The sequence below is a fragment of the Cebus imitator genome, unplaced genomic scaffold (genome assembly GCF_001604975.1).
Source record: "Cebus imitator isolate Cc_AM_T3 unplaced genomic scaffold, Cebus_imitator-1.0 Scaffold264, whole genome shotgun sequence".
NCBI lineage: Eukaryota > Metazoa > Chordata > Mammalia > Primates > Cebidae > Cebus > Cebus imitator.
This window is the reverse complement of record NW_016107579.1, coordinates 2663937-2681298: the sequence shown is the minus strand read 5'-3', so window position 1 is coordinate 2681298 and position 17362 is coordinate 2663937. Positions and strand designations below refer to the sequence as shown.

The window sequence follows — 17362 nt, the reverse complement described above, 5'->3', positions numbered from 1 at the left end:
ACGCACCACCATGCCCAGCTAATTTTTTGTAGTTTTAGTAGAGACGGGGTTTCACCATGTTGACCAGGATGGTCTCGATCTCTTGACCTCGTGATCCATCCGCCTCGGCCTCCCAAAGTGCTGGGATTATAGGCGTGAGCCACCGCGCCCGGCCCCAATGTCATTTCTGTAAATCAATGAGAATTCCTGAAGAACAGCTTTTGCACTTACTCACTCTCCTGATTGATCCTCTTTATTCTTTAAAACCTTGAACTTTTCAGCCGGATACGGTGGCTCACGCCTGTAATCCCAGCACTTTGGGAGGCCGAGGCAGGCAGACCACGAGGTCAGGAGATTGAAACCATCCTGGCTAAAACAGTGAAACCCTGTCTCTACTAAAAATAAAAAAAAATTAGCTGGGCTTGGTGGCATGCACCTGTAGTCCCAGCTACTGGTAGGTTGAGGCAGGAGAATCACTTGAACCCGGGAGGCAGAGGTTGCAGTGAGCCAAATGGCATCACTGTATTCCAGTCTTCGGGACAGAGCAAGACTCCATCTCAGGGGAAAAAAAAAAAAAAAAAAAAACTTGAACCTTTCTTACGTTCTCCAGAGCACTCCCCAAGGCAGCTTGGAAGTGTATCTTGGGCTGAAGTCCTCAATCTTTGCACTTGAATAAACTTCCTTTAAGCTACATTCTGACTACTTTGGTTATTTTAGGTTCACTCTGGGAAAGGTTTCATTATTGACATTTCTATTCACTTCCATTTTCACATGGGTTTATTTATCAGGAATCAATAGTATAACTATTGATTGATAATAGTAGGCCTCTGAAGAAGCTCAAGTCATCTAGTGAAGGCATCAAAATATGAGGAAAGTTTATTTTTAGTTCGATATAAAAGCATTTTCACTGACACTAGCTGGCCCTTGGTTTGCTTTTCTTTGCGTCACCCTTATATTTTTCCATGGCTAGTTCGTAATACAAAATCAGTAAATGATGTCAAGAAAATAAGTGGCGCCAGGCACGGTGGCTCATGCCTTTAATCCCAGCACTTTGGGAGGCTGAGGTGGACAGATCACAAGGTCAGGAGTTCGAGACCAGCCTGACCAACATGGTGAAACCCCATCCCCACTAAAAATACAAAAACTAGCTGGGCTGGTGGTGCACTCCTATAATCCCAGCTACTCAGGAGACTGAGACAGGAGAATCACTTGAACCCAGGAGGGTGAGGTTGCAGTGAGCTGAGACTGCACTGCAGCCTGGGCAACAAAGTGAGACTCCATCTCAAAAATAATAATAATAGTTAAAAATAATAATAAGAAGAAGAAGGCCAGGTGTGGTGGCTCACACCTGTAATCCAAGCACTTTGGAGGCTAAGGCGGGTGGGTCACGTGAGGTCGGGAGTTCGAGACAAGCCTGACCAACATGGTGAAACCCCATCTTAAAAAAAAAAAAGGAAAAAGAAAATAAGTGGTAGTATTTAACGTTTCATATATAATTCCCACTACCTATTCACTCAGAGAACGAAGACCACAACCATGGGGGTCCGAGGGGTGAACCAACATGTCTCATAAACATTATTTGTATTTTCTATAGCCCTTCTATTAATATAGCCTTATAAACAGATTTCTAGAACACTAATCCAGAACTATTTCTTCAGCCTACTTTTTCTAAAAGTATACAAAACATTCCCTTCAAATTCGACATCCTCTTACACTAATCAAAAGGTTATACTTTATTGTAGAAGTCCCTCACTGTATAAGAATATAAATTTACAAAGAATTCACTTGGAATTTGCTTGTATACTCTTATCTAGGTTCAGAGTAAGTTATATCCTTTAATGCATTTTATAATGCTTAATTGTCAAAGTAAATATTTCTATTATTCATCACATACTATCTTCTATTTCTATGATGTGATCTTTCTAATTAAAAGAACCACAATTGCAATTACTGAAGAATAAGTAAAAATCCAAGGAACTTAATGGCAAATTGTTCAGCTCTGAAATTTAATCTCTATCTCATTTATGAGGGTCTCTGATGAAATTTGGAAATTTTACATTGACTAAATTAAGAATTTTTATTAGAAATAGCTCTCTATAAATACAATAAAAAACTAATTTTACTTTAGTGCAGACTAATTTATATACATCTGAAGACATTTTAACCTTTATGCCCAATTTCCTCTCTTTCAGTCAACAGGCATAAATTGGATTTACTTTTTAATTGTCTGAGACACATAATTAATGAAACGGACACTATCTGACATAATTACAAAAACCTTAAAGCCAATAATTTCTGAAACAGTAAAACGTCAAGAGGAACCAAAGCAAAAGAATTACTTCTATTTAAGAAAAAGAAGACTCATTAAATCAGTGAACATTGTAAATCAGAAAGGACTTCCCATACTAAACAGAGGAAAAACTAAATAAAAATGAAAGACAAAATCTTAAGCTTACTGGGTTATCTGTGGAATCATCAGCCAACTGTAAACCAAAATAGTCTTGCTCAGTCAAGTCAAGATGCTTGAAGACTATATCCAACAGGACTTGCCCCTGATCATGTTTCTGGAAAAAAAAAAATTGAATGAAATCAACTTTGATAGGTTACATATTTTACATTTTTTTAAACCTGGTTGACTCTTGTCCTCATCTATTAACCCATTTATGCTAGTGGTAGCAAATTTTTGCATGTGAAAAATCAGACCTTGGCGATGACCTTGAGCAGTAGAATATAAACAACTCCCAAAAGCTTGGTGTGCCAATAATAGAATAAATGGGTTAGGCATAAATGGGTTAACTTGGTAGCTGTTTCCATACCAATGACTTGGTTGAGAATAAAGACTTCACATGTGACACGGTACTTTTAAAAAACATCCTGACCTTAGGCAAACTGGTTTAAAGAGTATATAATAAATGTGAAAATATAAAGAAGCATTTAATTGAAAATACTTCCACTTTCAGGCTACCATGGTATTTTTGTTAGTTCATATTATTGCCACATTAACTCATGTATATATCTATATCATTTTGTTATGCCTTTTATTCTTATATTTAAATTATTACTAGGAAGTGACATATTTGGCTACATATTACTTAAAATGTAATTTTGTATTGCATAAATAATGCCATAAAAGGGGAAACAAAGATGGTAATGATTATTTATAGCAAATTGATAAAGGATTACTAGTATTTTCATTGCAGAAGTACTCAGAGAACTTTAGAAAACTATCTCATTTTAACCTCACACTGATTCTATCATGTAGGCATTAAAGAGTAACTACAGCTTCCCCAAGTTCCAAAGCTGTTAAACTGTGGTACAAAAGGCACAATTAGATATTCCCATCCCACCGAAAAATACAACTAATGAGTAAAAACACAGACAAATGATCAACATGTTCAGTTAAAATAAAAAAAGAAAATGGAAAATTTTAATGACATGCCAAAGGCAAACAACAACCCCCAAAATAAAATCCAGTGATAAAAAATAAAGACAAGAAATACTTATTGCTGCTAACACTGAAGACAGATATCTATCAGAAAAGCAATTTGACAAAACAAGCAATAACAATATTAACTACTCTGGCATCTTAACATAAGTAGCAAACAAAATCTAATACTGGAGGAAACTGCTATACCTATCAATATATTCACTAGAGAGGTTTATTTTCACTACATTTATATATGACATATATTAGAAAACACGTGCCATGGTTTGAGTTTGTCCCCTAGAATTCGTGTGTTGAACATCTGGTCCCTGGTATGGTGGTTCTGAGAGATGGGGGCCTTTAAGAGGTGACTAGGTCATTTAGAGGGATTAATGTTGCTTTCCAGGGACAAGGTTAATTCTCAAGGGAGCAAGTGAGTTCTCACTATCACAGGACTAGATTAATTACCACAAGTGGGTTGGCATAAGTGAGGCCGCCCCTGGTATCCTGTACCTTTCACATGTACTCACTTCTCCTTCTGCTTCTCTGCCATGTTATGACACAGCATGAAACCCTCAGAAACTGACCAGATGTGGCCATCTGATCTTGGACTTCCCAGCCAAAATAAACCTCTTTTTAAAATAAATTACCCAGTCTCAGGTATTCTGTTATAGAGAAAATGGACTAAGATAACATAGTAGAGAACAGTGATATATTTTACCACTAATTTTTCTTCTCACTAGCTATAGCAGTTTAGAAACTTCCAGATACCAGTTAGAATTCAAACATACAGCTGAAACAGTAAGAACATACTTTTTTCATATAACGGAAAGTATAGTGGCACAAAAGACTCCAGAGCAAGCTAATCTGCAGATGAGGGACACAAAGACTAGGTTTCTTTCCATCTTTCTCATCTGCATTCCAAGTGTTGGCTGTATTCATAAGCCTTTAGCAAGATGGTCACAGCAATTCCAAGATTCATATCCACATGTGACAATGTTCAAAAGAACAAGTTTCCTTATAAAAGTTACCTTACGAAGACTCTTATTGGTCAGAATCAGGTCAAATGGTTATCTGAAAAAACTCATCAGTGTGCTTCAAACAGTGCTTCTCAGTGTTGGCCCCCATTCAAAGCACCTGCAAATATTTTATATACTTATGCAGCCTACCTCCCTGACCTATCTCTCAATCTGATTGTATTTGTCCGGGGAAGAGACCAAGCATTAATCTTTTTCTAAAAGTTACTAAGGTTAGTCCAATGTACCTTTGGTTGAAGAAACGATCATTTCCTCCACTGAATATATGGGTTTATTTCTGGACTGTATACCTTGGGTTTTCTTTTCATTTCCTATATATCACAGACTGGGTACTGTAGAATTCTGTAATCCAGAAATGCCAATAGGTGCTGATGAAAGAGCCCAAGAAAAGGCTGCCTTCTCTAGGAAAAGGACCAGAAAAGGGTATGTGGTAGGACAGAAACCTGACAATGCCAAATCCAATGGGAATAAAACTGAGCCCTTCTCTGCTAGTGTCCATGGAAACCAAATGAGAAGCCTACTTTCATGTGCCACCTGGTTTGACCAGGCAGCGAGTAAAAAAGAAGTCTGAACTTCTATCTACTTCCAAACAGTACTGAGCAATACTTCACAGTATCTTCTCTAGGGTGGTGGTAAACAGAAGCAGAAAACATATCCACTTATTGGTAGCAGGAGGTGTTCAGCTTCCCCTGTTGAGCTGGTGCTAGCAGAAGCTGAGGGGGAAGCCTGGACTTCCACTGCAACCATTGCACAGCCATAGCAAGTGGTGTCTCCCAAACAGAAAGGGAGGGGGGAGACTTGGGAGAAAAGGTAGATGGAAAAAGGGATACTTAAATCTTGAAATGTAATCCTGAACAGGACAGTTAACAATGAACTCACTACATGTGAAACTGACCAAAATTTAAAAAGTAGGCCAAGACCAGTATGCTACCAAGGTGACTCCCTACTACAGACAATTAAATACAATCCAAAGTCTCATTAACAAAATGCCTCAAATGTCTGAGATACTATCTAAAATCACTGAGCTAGGAAAATCTTGACTAGAGTAAGAAAATACAATCAGCAGGTGTCAACACCGAAATGACTCAGATGTTAGAATTACCTGACAAAGATTTGGAAGCAGTCATCAGAAAAATGTTTTAATGGAAGCAGCCATTATGAACGCCGTTGAAAAGAAAATTAGAAAAAAGATTATTTCAGCAAAGAAACAGAAGATATAAAAGAACCAAATGCAAATTATATAACTGAAAAATACAGTAACAAATAAAAACCGATTAGATGGGCTCAACAGTATCAAGGTAAGAAAGAAAAAATAATCAATGCATCTAAAGAAAAAGCAATAGACATTAGAAAGAACAGCACAGAAAAAACCGATCAAAAAAATAAAAAGATGACAACAACCAGACTGTCAGCAACCTGTGGGAGAAGAAAAAAATGAGATAACATTCATTTTACTAGAGTATTTAAGAGATGAGAAACGGTTTTTAGGACAATAAAATAATAAAATATTTGAGCATTTCGTTTGTAAAATTTTTACAAATTTGGTAAAAACAAAATGCAGATTCAAGAATCCAAGTGAACCCAAAACAAAATGAATCCAAATAAAACTACCTTATAACACATCATAATCAAAATACTAAAAACTAAACACAAAATAAAAATCTTGAAAGCAACTTTAAAAAAAGAGAGAAATTACCAATAGGCAATGACAATTCAAATTGGAATGAATTTCTCATCTACAACCAGGAAGGCCAAAACAAAATGAGTTAGGCTGTTCTTGCACCACTATAAATAAATATCTGAGACCGAGTTATTTATAAAGAAGAGGGGTTTAATTGGCTCATGATTCTGAAGGCTGTATAAGCACAGCACAAACATCTGCTCAGCTTCTGGTGAGGGCCTCAGGAAGCTTACAATCCTGGCAGAAGGCAAAGTGAGAGCAGACACACCACATGTCAAGAGCAGAAGCAAAAGAGCTACGGTGGCAGGTCCCAGAACCAACCAGATCTCAGATTAACTAACTGAGCAGGAACTCACTTATCACCAAGGGCATGGTAATAAGCCATTTAAGAGAGATCTCCTCCTATGATCTAATTGCCTCCCACTGGGCTTTACCTCCAACACTGGGAATCACATTTTAACATGAGATTTGGAGGGGAAAAACATCCAAACCATCTCAGGAAGTGTACAAAAACATTTCAAATGCTAAACAAACCCCAGCCTGTCAGTCCAGAATTCTATGTCAAGAGAAAACACTTTATAGGAGGAATGAAGAGTAAATAATGATATTCTCAGAAAAATTTAAGAAAATTATCACTGACAGATCATCCCTGAAATAATGCTCTAGGAAATATTACAGGGGTTATTCATAAATTATTTTAGACAGTTATGGCAAGGAGTCCTCGGTAAGGATTTTTTTTTTAGTAAAGGCAGCTCCTGAAACATTTCTAATAGAAAAGTGGCTTGAAAAGCCAGGCTGGCAAGCTTTGATATGCAAATGTCAGTGAGATTAGAAACTGGGTCCATCCAGTGTGGTGACTCCCACCCTCTTCTCCTTGTCACCACATATGCCAAGTATCATGGCTACCTCCAGATGATTCTGATGTGTACGACATCATGGCAACCTGCATTTGCCTATTAAAAGGCTAGAGTAGAAGGGCCAGTATTTTCACAGGCTATCTGAATAACACACCTGATCAAACCAATCCCCTGAGTCCTATGCAAACCAGACAATGCCTCCTCTAGCATCCTAATATAACCGACTGTGTTCTGCCACACTTGAGACTTTTCTCACCATTTGGAGCCCCCTCTCTGTCTCTGTACGAGGGAGCTTTTTCCTTCTTTCTTGCCTATTAAACTTTCCGCTCTTTGAAACCATTTCACGTGTCTGTGTTGTGTATATAATCGGTGTGAGACAAAGTACCCTGGTGTTCCTCCAGTCATCAGAGCTGTATCATTTTGGTGCAGTGGCAGGGAATCGAGGTACAACATTCATTGGAGTGGTGAGTATGGGAACAGACTCTCTCAATTTTATTTCTGAGGCTTCTCATCCTCAGTTTTTTATTCTCTCAAAGAACTCTCAAAAATCGGGCATTTGGCAGCTGAGTATGGGCCACAAGACTTAAAGACTCAGACGGGAGGCCTGCTAAGGAGGACCTAGTCAATTCCCTAGAGCCCTCAGTGTGCCAGGAATGTTGGCTCTGTCCAAACTAGTCTCCTTTTAAAGGAAAACCCCGCCATCATGCGAGGCTGTGAAAAGTACTGACGATTTCTGGTCAGGGCACACCCTGGCATTATTCAAACGTCTCTGGACTGGACCCAGCCTCCAATAGCCTGCTTTGGGTCCTGGCAGAGATTCCCCAGCTACTGTATCCTGTTGCAAAACTTTCCTTCTTTTACCATCCACAGTCTCTTACTCTCTCTAACCGGAAGTAAAGCTCAGGAATGCGGTTGCAATCTTTTAGGAACAGAGGAGGTTTCCCCCACCCCCACAGTGAGCATCTATTTCTCTGTCTCAGCACCTAGTCTGGAGAGCACAGGGCATTTCCAAGTCTCTCTTACCACTTCTCTGGAGAGCACATAGTGTTTCTAAGCCAACAGTGTCACCTAGTGGAAATGGAAATCCTCTTCATGAGGCACATTTTTTACTGCAGCTTCCTTTTGAACCACTAGAAATCAGGCTCTAAGTCCCTTTGGCGAACAAGAAAATTCTGCTTTCAACAGTTAGGAGTTAAATGTCTTCCACAGCCAAATTTTAGTCTCGATATTGTCCCATTAGCAAGAAAACAGCCATTTGGTTCCCACATTCTTTCGAGGCACATTGTCTCTAATTAAGACGGTACTTAATTAATAAGGGGGCTTTAAATCTGGATGTCAAATGGAACCATTTTTAAGGGTAAATGCTTTAGCACGGGCCATAACAGGCAATCTAACACATTCCCTCCATTAAAGGAGCCTTGTTTTTTATATATTTCCTAAGATCCATTTTTTTGAGGGGAAGACACACAGGTCACACAAGTCTAGAAGGTCAAAGGGAAATAATAGGCAGAGGACTCGGGCTACTTGCGCAAGTGTGACTAGGCCTCAAAAGTCTAGTTCCTCCGGTGCCATGGCTTGAAGGGTAATGCCTACAGCCATCGGCAGCACATTTAACAGTGTGCCAGGACCCAGGAAGTAGGGAGAAAAATGGTTGGGAAGGATGATCCTGTTTTTTTCCTCCACCCTGGGTCACATACGGAAGGGAAAGAGACTAAAGAGATACCTTCTCTCACTTCTTCTAGATAGGAAACAGATCAGCTTCAACATGCACTCCCCTGGAGTGTATTTTAAAGCACTGGGACTCATCTGACCGTGAGACTTTAAAGAAAAAGCCACTCATTCTGTTGCACATGGGCATGGCCTTCTTACCAGCTTGGACACAGACAAACCTGGCCTACTGAAGGGAACCTTGATTTTAACATTATCCAACAGTTAGATCTTTTCTGCAGACAGAAGGGCAAATGGACTGAGGTCCCCTATGTGCAGACTTTCTTTGCCCTGCAAGACAACCCAGACCTTTACAAGGTCTCTATAATCAACCAAGTTCTTTTAGCAGCCATGGCAGGCAGGCCCACAGAGCTAAAGCAGATTCCAGAGGAGCAACCTAAGACAGCTACTGAATGTCCTAACCCTTCCAGTCCCCCTCCAATCATACCATCAGCTCCCCCAGCTCCACCATCCTCAGTATTACCTACTCTCCGCACTTTCCTCTTACCTCTGCAAGAAATGCCTGACGGGAATGGTGCCATGAGGGTTCCAGTTAAGCAAATAAAGGGAGACAGGCTAATTTTCTGATGATCCCAATAGGTATATAGAAATTTTCCAAGATTTAACTCAGGTGTTTAACGTCACATACAGAAGTATTATGTTGCTCCTAAGTCGGACCCTCACTGCAGCCGAAAAGCAGGCATTTCTGCAAAGGCAGAAAATTACGGAGATGAGCAACATGCCTCCTACAGCAGACCAAAGAGAAAAAGAGAAGATAGGGAAGGTGAGGAAGAGGTGGAAGCTCTATTCCCAATAGGAAGGGAAGCAGTTCCGGTAGACAACTGGAACCCCAATAACTCAGGAGAAAAATGGGCAAAAAAAAACTTTTTTTTTTTTTTTTTTTTTGAGACAGAGTTTTGCTCTTGTTGCCCAGACTGGAGTACAATGGCACGATCTCGGCTGACTGCAACCTCTGCCTCTCAGGTTCAAGCAGTTCTCCTGCCTCAGCCTCCTGAGTAGCTGGGATTATAGGCAAATGCTACCATACCCAGCTAATTTTTGTATTTTTAGTAGAGTCGGGTTTTCTTCATGTTGGTCAGGCTGCTCTTGAACTTGTGGCCTCAGGTGATCTGCCCACCTTGGCCTCCCAAAGTGCTGGGATTATAGGCATGAGCCACTGCACCTGGCCAGCACTTTTTAAGGTGCAAATTAGAGGGCCTATGAAAAACCAGGGCCAAATCTCTTATCTGTTATTGACTGGCAATTCAGGGCATTTAAAGAAGGAAGGCCCAGGAAGCAAGATGAAGCCACCTCTACCTTGTCTATCCTGTGGCAGAGACCACTTCAGATGGATTTGCCCCAAGAGATAAAGAGACTGGGTTCAGAACCAGTCTCACAGATGGTCCAGCAGGACTGATGTGTCCCGGGGCTCAAACCTCTGGTTCCAGAGACTCCGGCTGTCATTACAGCACAGGAGCCCTGGGTGAGTCTGGAAATTCAAAGGAGGAAGGTAGCTCTCCTTCTGGATATTGGAGCCAGTCTCTCTCTTCTCTCTAATTCAGGCCTCCCATCTTCCCCTAGAGCATGATGGTAAGAGACATCTCAGGAAAAACTCTAACTCGATGTTTTTCTTAACCCCTTAAGCTGCAGATAGGGGGACCTACTATCTACACATGCCTTTTTAATCCATGCCTGAAAGTCCCATTCCTTTATTAGGTAGACATATTTAGCTAGCATGGTGGCCAGCATCCTTATAGCACCAGGAAAAACCCTCCATCTCCCCCAAGGAAGCTAAAATTAATCCAGAAGTGTGGGCAACTCAAGGAAGAACAGGTCAAGCTATAACTGCTAGGCCAGTTCAGATCTAGCTTAAGGATCCCACTTCTCTTCCTAACCAGAGACAGTATCCCCCAAAGGCCACAGGCTAGGAAAGGGCTAAAAGCCATTATTAATAACCTAAAGATGCCAGGCCTCCTCAAACACTGTAATAGCCCCTGCAACACCCCAATATTAGGAGTACAAAAACCCAATGGGAAATGGAGACTAGTACAGGACCCTCACCTCATTAATGAAGCTGCAGTTCCAATCCATCTAGTGGTACCTAATCCTTATACACTGTTAACTCAAATACCTGATGAAACTAATTGATTTACAGTCCTAGATTTAAAGGATGCCTTGTTCTCCATAACATTACGTCCTCTCAATACCTGTTTGCCTTCAAAGATCCCTCCCGCCAGACCACCCTAACATGGATAGTACTGCCTAGAGGTTTCAAGATAGTCCTCATCTGTTTGGATAGGCAGAGTCAAAAGACCTGAGTTTTCTCATCCTCAAGTTAGCATCCTGCAGTACGTTGGTAATACTCTGCTCAGTGCCCTAACTGAAGAAACTTCTCCGGAAGGCACTGAAGCTCTTCTCAACTTCTTAGCTAAAAGGGGATATAAGATTTCAAAACCCAAAGCCCAGCTTTGCAAAACCTCAGGCAGTACCTAAGTTTAGTGCTGTCTGAGGAAACCAGAACATTAGGGGAAGAAAGGATTAAGCCTATTTCCTCCTTCCCCCTCCCCAAAACCCTCAGGCAACAAAAAGAATTTTTGGGTATTACAGGATTTTGTAGACTACGGATATCGGGGTATGGTGAAATAGCCTGCCCATTATATAACCTCAAAAAAGTAACGCAGGCTGGGCACGGTGGCTGATGCCTGTAATTCCAGCACTTTGGGAGGCCATGGTGGGTGGATCACCTGAGGTCAGGAGTTTGAGACTAGCTTGACCAATACGGTGAAATCCTGTCTCTACTAAAAATACAAAAATTAGCTCAGAGTGGTGGCCTGCGCCTATAGTCTCAGCTACTTGGGAGGCTGAGACAGGTGAACTGCTTGAACCTGGGAGGCAGAGGTTGTAGTGAGCCGAGATCATGCCACTGCACTCTAGCCTGGGCGACAGAGTGAGACTCTGTCTCTAAATAAATAAATAAATAAATAAAAGAAAAACTCAGGGAGCTAAAACTCACCTTTTAACCTGGGAATCTGAAGCTCGAATGGCCTTTGACCAGCTAAAACAAGCCTTGCTTAAGGCACCAGCTCTCAGCCTTCCTGTAGGGAAGGGCTTCAATCTGTATGTATCAGAAAGGAAGAGAATGGCTGTGGGAGTTTTAACACAGGCCTGCGGACCAGCTCAACAGCTAAGTAAACCTGATTTGGTGGTTAACAGATGGCCAGCACGTCTCTGGATGGCCAGCCATGTCTCCGAGCCATTGTCCCAGTGGCTTGGCCGGTCTCAGAAGCCTCCAAATTAACCCTAGGAAATGATTTAACTGTTTACATCCCACATAACATGGCAGGACTACAATACTCTGGGGGAGCCTTTGGCTAACAGATAACCAGCTCCTTAAATATCATGCCCTGCTGTTAGAGGGTTCCAACATCCAGTTAAAGACCTGTTCTTGCCTTAATACAGCTGCCTTCTTCCCCAAGAAACAGAGGAACCTGAGCATGACTATGAACAAGTCATAGAGTACAGACCTATGCAGTCAGGGAAGATCTCAGGGAAACTCCCCTAGAGAACCAGGTCTGGACGCTCTTTACAAATGGGAGCTCTTCTGTAGAAAAAGGCATCCCTCAGGCCGGATACCAATAGTCATCTAAATGACATCATTGAAAGTGCATCTCTCCCTCCAGGCACGAGCACTCAATTAGCTGAGCTAATAGCTCTTACAAGAGCAACTGAATTAAACAAAGGAAAGGCAGTTAACATTTACACTGACTCTTAAGTATGCTTTCCAGTTTCTCCATGCTCATGCTGCCATTTGAAAGGAAAGGCATTTTCTTACCACGAATGAATCTCCTATAAAATATCACCAGGAAATTAACAGGCTATTATCCTCAGTTTTCCTTCCAAAATAAATAGCAGTGAGGCATTGTGGGAGAAATCAAAAGAGAAGAGAAGGTAGCCAAGGAAATAGATTCACTGACTAGGCAGCTACATTAGTGTCAAGGAAGCCTCAAGACATGAACACACTTCACACCCCTCTAATCTGGGAAGGGTCCATAAGAGAAATTAAACCTGTGCTCCCCTACAAAAATAGAATGGGCCACTTCTCCAGGGTACACTTTTCAGTCCTCAGGATGGCTATGGTCAGAGAATGCAAAAGTCTACTTGCCAACCTCCAGCCAATGGAAAGTCCTTAAAATCTTTCACCAAGCTTTTCACTTGGGAAAGGATAAAACTTAATGTGCCCAGAGAATGTTTTCATGAGAGAACTTACTGTTAGGAATAATAAATTCCTCTTCAAAAGGTTTAACTGTGTAATGTTCTTGTCCTTTGCTCAAAAGCCCAACCTCCCTGTACTCCCGTTTCCAGCCTGCAAACCACCCTTCCACTCTAGTCATGCCCTGACATGCCCAGATATGACTTGTACTATAATGGACAGACCACTCCGACCCTACCCCCTCCTTCTCTTACAAATTGTGTGCTAAACATATTTTTTAAAGTTTAAGCCTTAGCCAACTGGATCAGCTTAGATTGTGTAGTCCAACCCTAGCCAAGGGGAAAAGGGCACAGGGACAGGAACTGCATTAGGGATAAAAACCCCTTCTCTCCTTTGTTTGGTGTACTCTTGTGATCATGACTGAGGCAGGCAGCACCCTTCTGCAAAAGTAAATTGCCTTGCTGAGGAGACTTTTTGCCTGAGTGCTAATTCTTCTTTGTGGCACCAAGCATTTGTTTCCAACATTACTAAAACAATCAAGCAAGTTGTTAATGCTTGTGAAGTCTGTCTTAAAAATAATCCTCTGAATAAGTAACTCCTTCCTTCTCAAACCCAAAGAATAGGAAGTTACAGAGGAAGATTGGCAGACAGACTTCAACCATATGCCAAAGACAAAAGGCATTCCATACCTGCTGGTATGGGAAGATACCTTCACTAACTGGGTAGAATCATTTCCATGCCATACAGAAAAAACCTCTCAGGTAATAAAAGTGTTAATGAAATAACTCCTCGTTTTGGTCTACCTAGGTACCTTCAAAGTGACAATGGGCCCTCATTTAAGGCAGCTGTCACATAGGGGTCTCAAAAGCACTAGGCATAGAATATCATCTCCATTGTGCTTGAAGACTCCAATCCTCAGGAAAGGTAGAGAAAACTAATTATATCAACAACAGACACCTCAGAAAATTATCCCAAGAAACTCGCCTTCCTTGGGTCACTCTTCTTCCTATAGCCTTACTACAAATAAGAAATGTCCCTTCAAAATTAGGTCTTAGCCCTTTTGAGATGCTGTACAGATGGCCTTGCCTTACTAATGATTTTCTGTTAGATCAAGAAACCTCTGAGCTAGTTAAGCATGTAACCTCTCTGGCTCATTTCCAGTAAGAATTAGCACAATTAGCAAATGCCCAACCCCAGGAAAAAGGACCACTGCCATTTAACTCAGGAGATTTGGTACTGGTAAAGGCTCTCCCTTCTCTCTCTCCCTCCCTAAACCCAAGCTGGGAAGGGCCTTATAGTGTTCTTTCAACCCCGTAGGCAGTAAAAGTTGCCACTCAAGTCAAACCCTGAAGAGCTGAGGGATCAACCCCTAACAGCCCAGAGTAATGTCCTGAATATCAATGTGAAGAAATAGGAGATCTTAAGCTAAAAATCACGAAAGATAAGTAACTGAGAACTACTCATCTTAGTCTCACCCCTACCTCACCAAATATTTTGTGTCATTTCTACCTCTCTTTTTGAGATTCATTGCCAAATACCAGAATTTCTTTTTGATGGAAATTATTTACCATGCCACTCCCGCAGGAATTGCTAAACTACTATTTGCAGTAGGATTATATACTGTAGCACCCTCAGAGTGCAATACTGTAAAGAGAATCTCCATTATTGTAGCATTTTGCTTAATTACTATCCTCCTAGTAGGAGTAACAGTTACTAACAGCAAATAAACACGAGCGTTTTACTATCAATAAGTCTGTTTAGACTTCTTATTGGACTCAGTGACACGTCACATCCTTTAGCTCCTGCAGTACCAGCCATGGACCATTTGGACAACAAGACTAATTGTTGAGTCTGTCCTAAGTGGTTTGCTCAGTTAATTTATACTAAGGAACCCTTCAATGACCCACAACTCACCAGGATTCCCTTTGTTAGCTTTACCTTTAACCCTTAAAGACTTAACAGGCGATAATGGGACATGGTATGGGAGCACTGGGTAACTGGATAACTAACTCCTTTAAATACAACGCTCTTCTCCTAATGCCAAAGAACACACTCCCCCAAAGATAAACTTCACACCCTCAGGCTGGGAAAAGCTGACTGGGTAACAGGAAATACCTCCCTCTGCTTTAAAAGTAGCAGGGAAGGACCATACATGGGTGATCTCAGATATTGTTAACATTACACTTGTAATTGCTGATAGTTCAAATATTTGGGTAGGAAAACACAACAAGAGCAATCTAAACGGATCAGAAGCCCTAATGGGGGGATTTCAGAATCTAGCCTCTCCTTCTGGCTGGAAGTCCCAATGGGAGTGGTATGCTCTAAGTCACCACGTTGACTGTAATATAAAAAATAACACATGGGCCTTTCCAAATATGCCCCCCAGCCCCGCGCCATGGAATTCCAGACCCTTGTATGGTGCTTGCTTATAATCTGTAAGCCCGTGCATATGGCTTTCAAACCTGTGGGTGAACTGGAGACAACTGGACTAACAGCCCTTGACACAGGGATCATCTGAGATATTGGCCAGGGCAAATTATGTCTCTAATTTTTGAAACTCCATTTGTAAGGTGAATCCTTCTCACTTGGCATGTCAAATTCCAAATGCATCATAAATGACTATCCTAAATTTGGATATCCTTATTCCAAAGTTGTCCATATTATATGTAAAGAAGGGAAATATCTGATGTGAGAAAAATCTGCTGGTGTCTCTCACAAGCCACAACTTAGAACCACCTTTTTAAGGAACAGGGCTATATTTTCTTTGTGGCTCCTGGATACACTTAATCCACCCAAGGCACCGGAAAGGAACTTGTACTATAGTATCAGGAGTTCCTGACCTGTTATTTTTAAATTCTACCAAGATGGCAGCACCATCTGGGGACATCCCTAAATTAGGCTGTTTTCTAGAATCTGCATTATCTCAAATATGCTGAACAAAGAGATCTATCATTTCTATGCCATCGTATGAAGATTCAACTGAAAGGGTAGACTGGGGAGGGCGTGCACATGACAACGTCATCTTAGAAAAAGTATGGATGAGAAATTCTATAGCCAGAGGTCAATTCTGGCTTATGGGCACCCCTCTCCTTGAAAGATCAGTACTTAATACTTCCATTATGATGCAACAAGGATGGAAAGCAACTGTGGGTGCCACAGAGACACAACAGCAATCTACAGACTCTTTAGCCTCAGTAGTAGCACAAAATAGATGGACCTTAGATGTCCTTATAGCTGAAGTAGGAGGTACCTGTGCACTTTTAAATGAAACATGCTGCTTCTGGATTAACACCTCTAGTAAAAAGTAGAGTAAAACCTACAGGTACTTAAAGATCAAATCAAAATAATTGACAGGCTAAGAAAAAATGCAGGCTTCAGCCCCGGGTGGCTACAAACCCTCTTTCATGAATTCTAGTTGTCTTTATGGAATTGGTTAAGTCCTTTATTAAGCCCCCTCTTGCTTATATGTCTTGGCTTAATATTTGTACCTTGTATACTCAATACTATAACTCAGTTTCCACTTGCCTAGAAGCAATCAAACTCCAAATGGTGTTGCAAAGGGAACCACGCATGGGCACATCATTCTTCCAAGGACCCTCAGATGGACCCCAGGAAGAACCCTAGTTGCTCTTCCCCACATGACGTCCATTTTCAGCAGGAAGTAGTCAAAAAGAGTCATCGTCCAAGACCCCCTAACAGCAGTTAGGGTGACATCTCCTCGGGGGGGAATATTACAGGAGTTATTAAGAAATTATTTTAGGCAGATTCAGAGAGTAAGCAGTCCTCAGTATGGTTCTTTTTCTTTTAATAAAGGCAGCTCCTGAAACATTTCTTTTCTAATAGAAAAGTGGCTTTTAGAAAAGCAGCTTGAAAAGCCAGACCGGCAAACTTTGATAGGCAAATGCTGGCTACTATAAACTTGGTCCATTCAACATGGTGATTCCCACCGTCTTCTACTTGTCGCCATGTTTACCAAGTGTCATGGCCGCCTCCAGATGATTCCAGCTGTGCAGGATATCATGGTGACCTGTATTTGCATATTAAAAGGTTAGAGTGGGAGAGCCAGGTTTTTCACAGACTATGGGAATGACACGCCTGGTCAAACCAATCCCCTGAGCCCTATGCAAATCAGCCTCCCAATATAACTGACTGTTTTCTGCCGTACTCAGGGTTTTTCTCTCCCTTTGGAGCATCCCTCCTTTGGTCTCTGTACGGGAGAGCCTTTTCCTTCTTTCTTGCTTATTAAACTTTCTGCTCCTTGAAACCTTGAAACCACTCCACATGTGTCCATGTTGTTTATCTAATTGCTAAGAGACAAAGGACCCTGGTGTTCTTCCAGTCATCAGAGCCGTATCAGAAGTCTTCCAACCAGAAAGTAAGTAACAAGAAACTTGGAACAAGAGAAAAGAAGAAAGAGTAATGAAATGGGAGAAACGGAAGTAAAGACAAAAGCCTATCCTTCTCTTT

At 41.2% G+C, this 17362-nt stretch overlaps 1 protein-coding gene across 3 annotated transcripts in view; it reads right to left on the bottom strand.

Annotated features, from left to right (window-relative positions):
* Positions 1-17362, bottom strand: part of PTPN4 (protein tyrosine phosphatase non-receptor type 4) — a 219111-nt gene that overhangs the window by 119631 nt on the left and 82118 nt on the right. For all 3 annotated transcript variants that reach the window (XM_017500262.2, XM_017500263.2, XM_037728403.1), the window contains exon 3: positions 2436-2543. In XM_017500262.2, coding sequence (XP_017355751.1) covers positions 2436-2543 — 108 coding nt within the window. The remainder of the gene's footprint in view (positions 1-2435; positions 2544-17362) is intronic.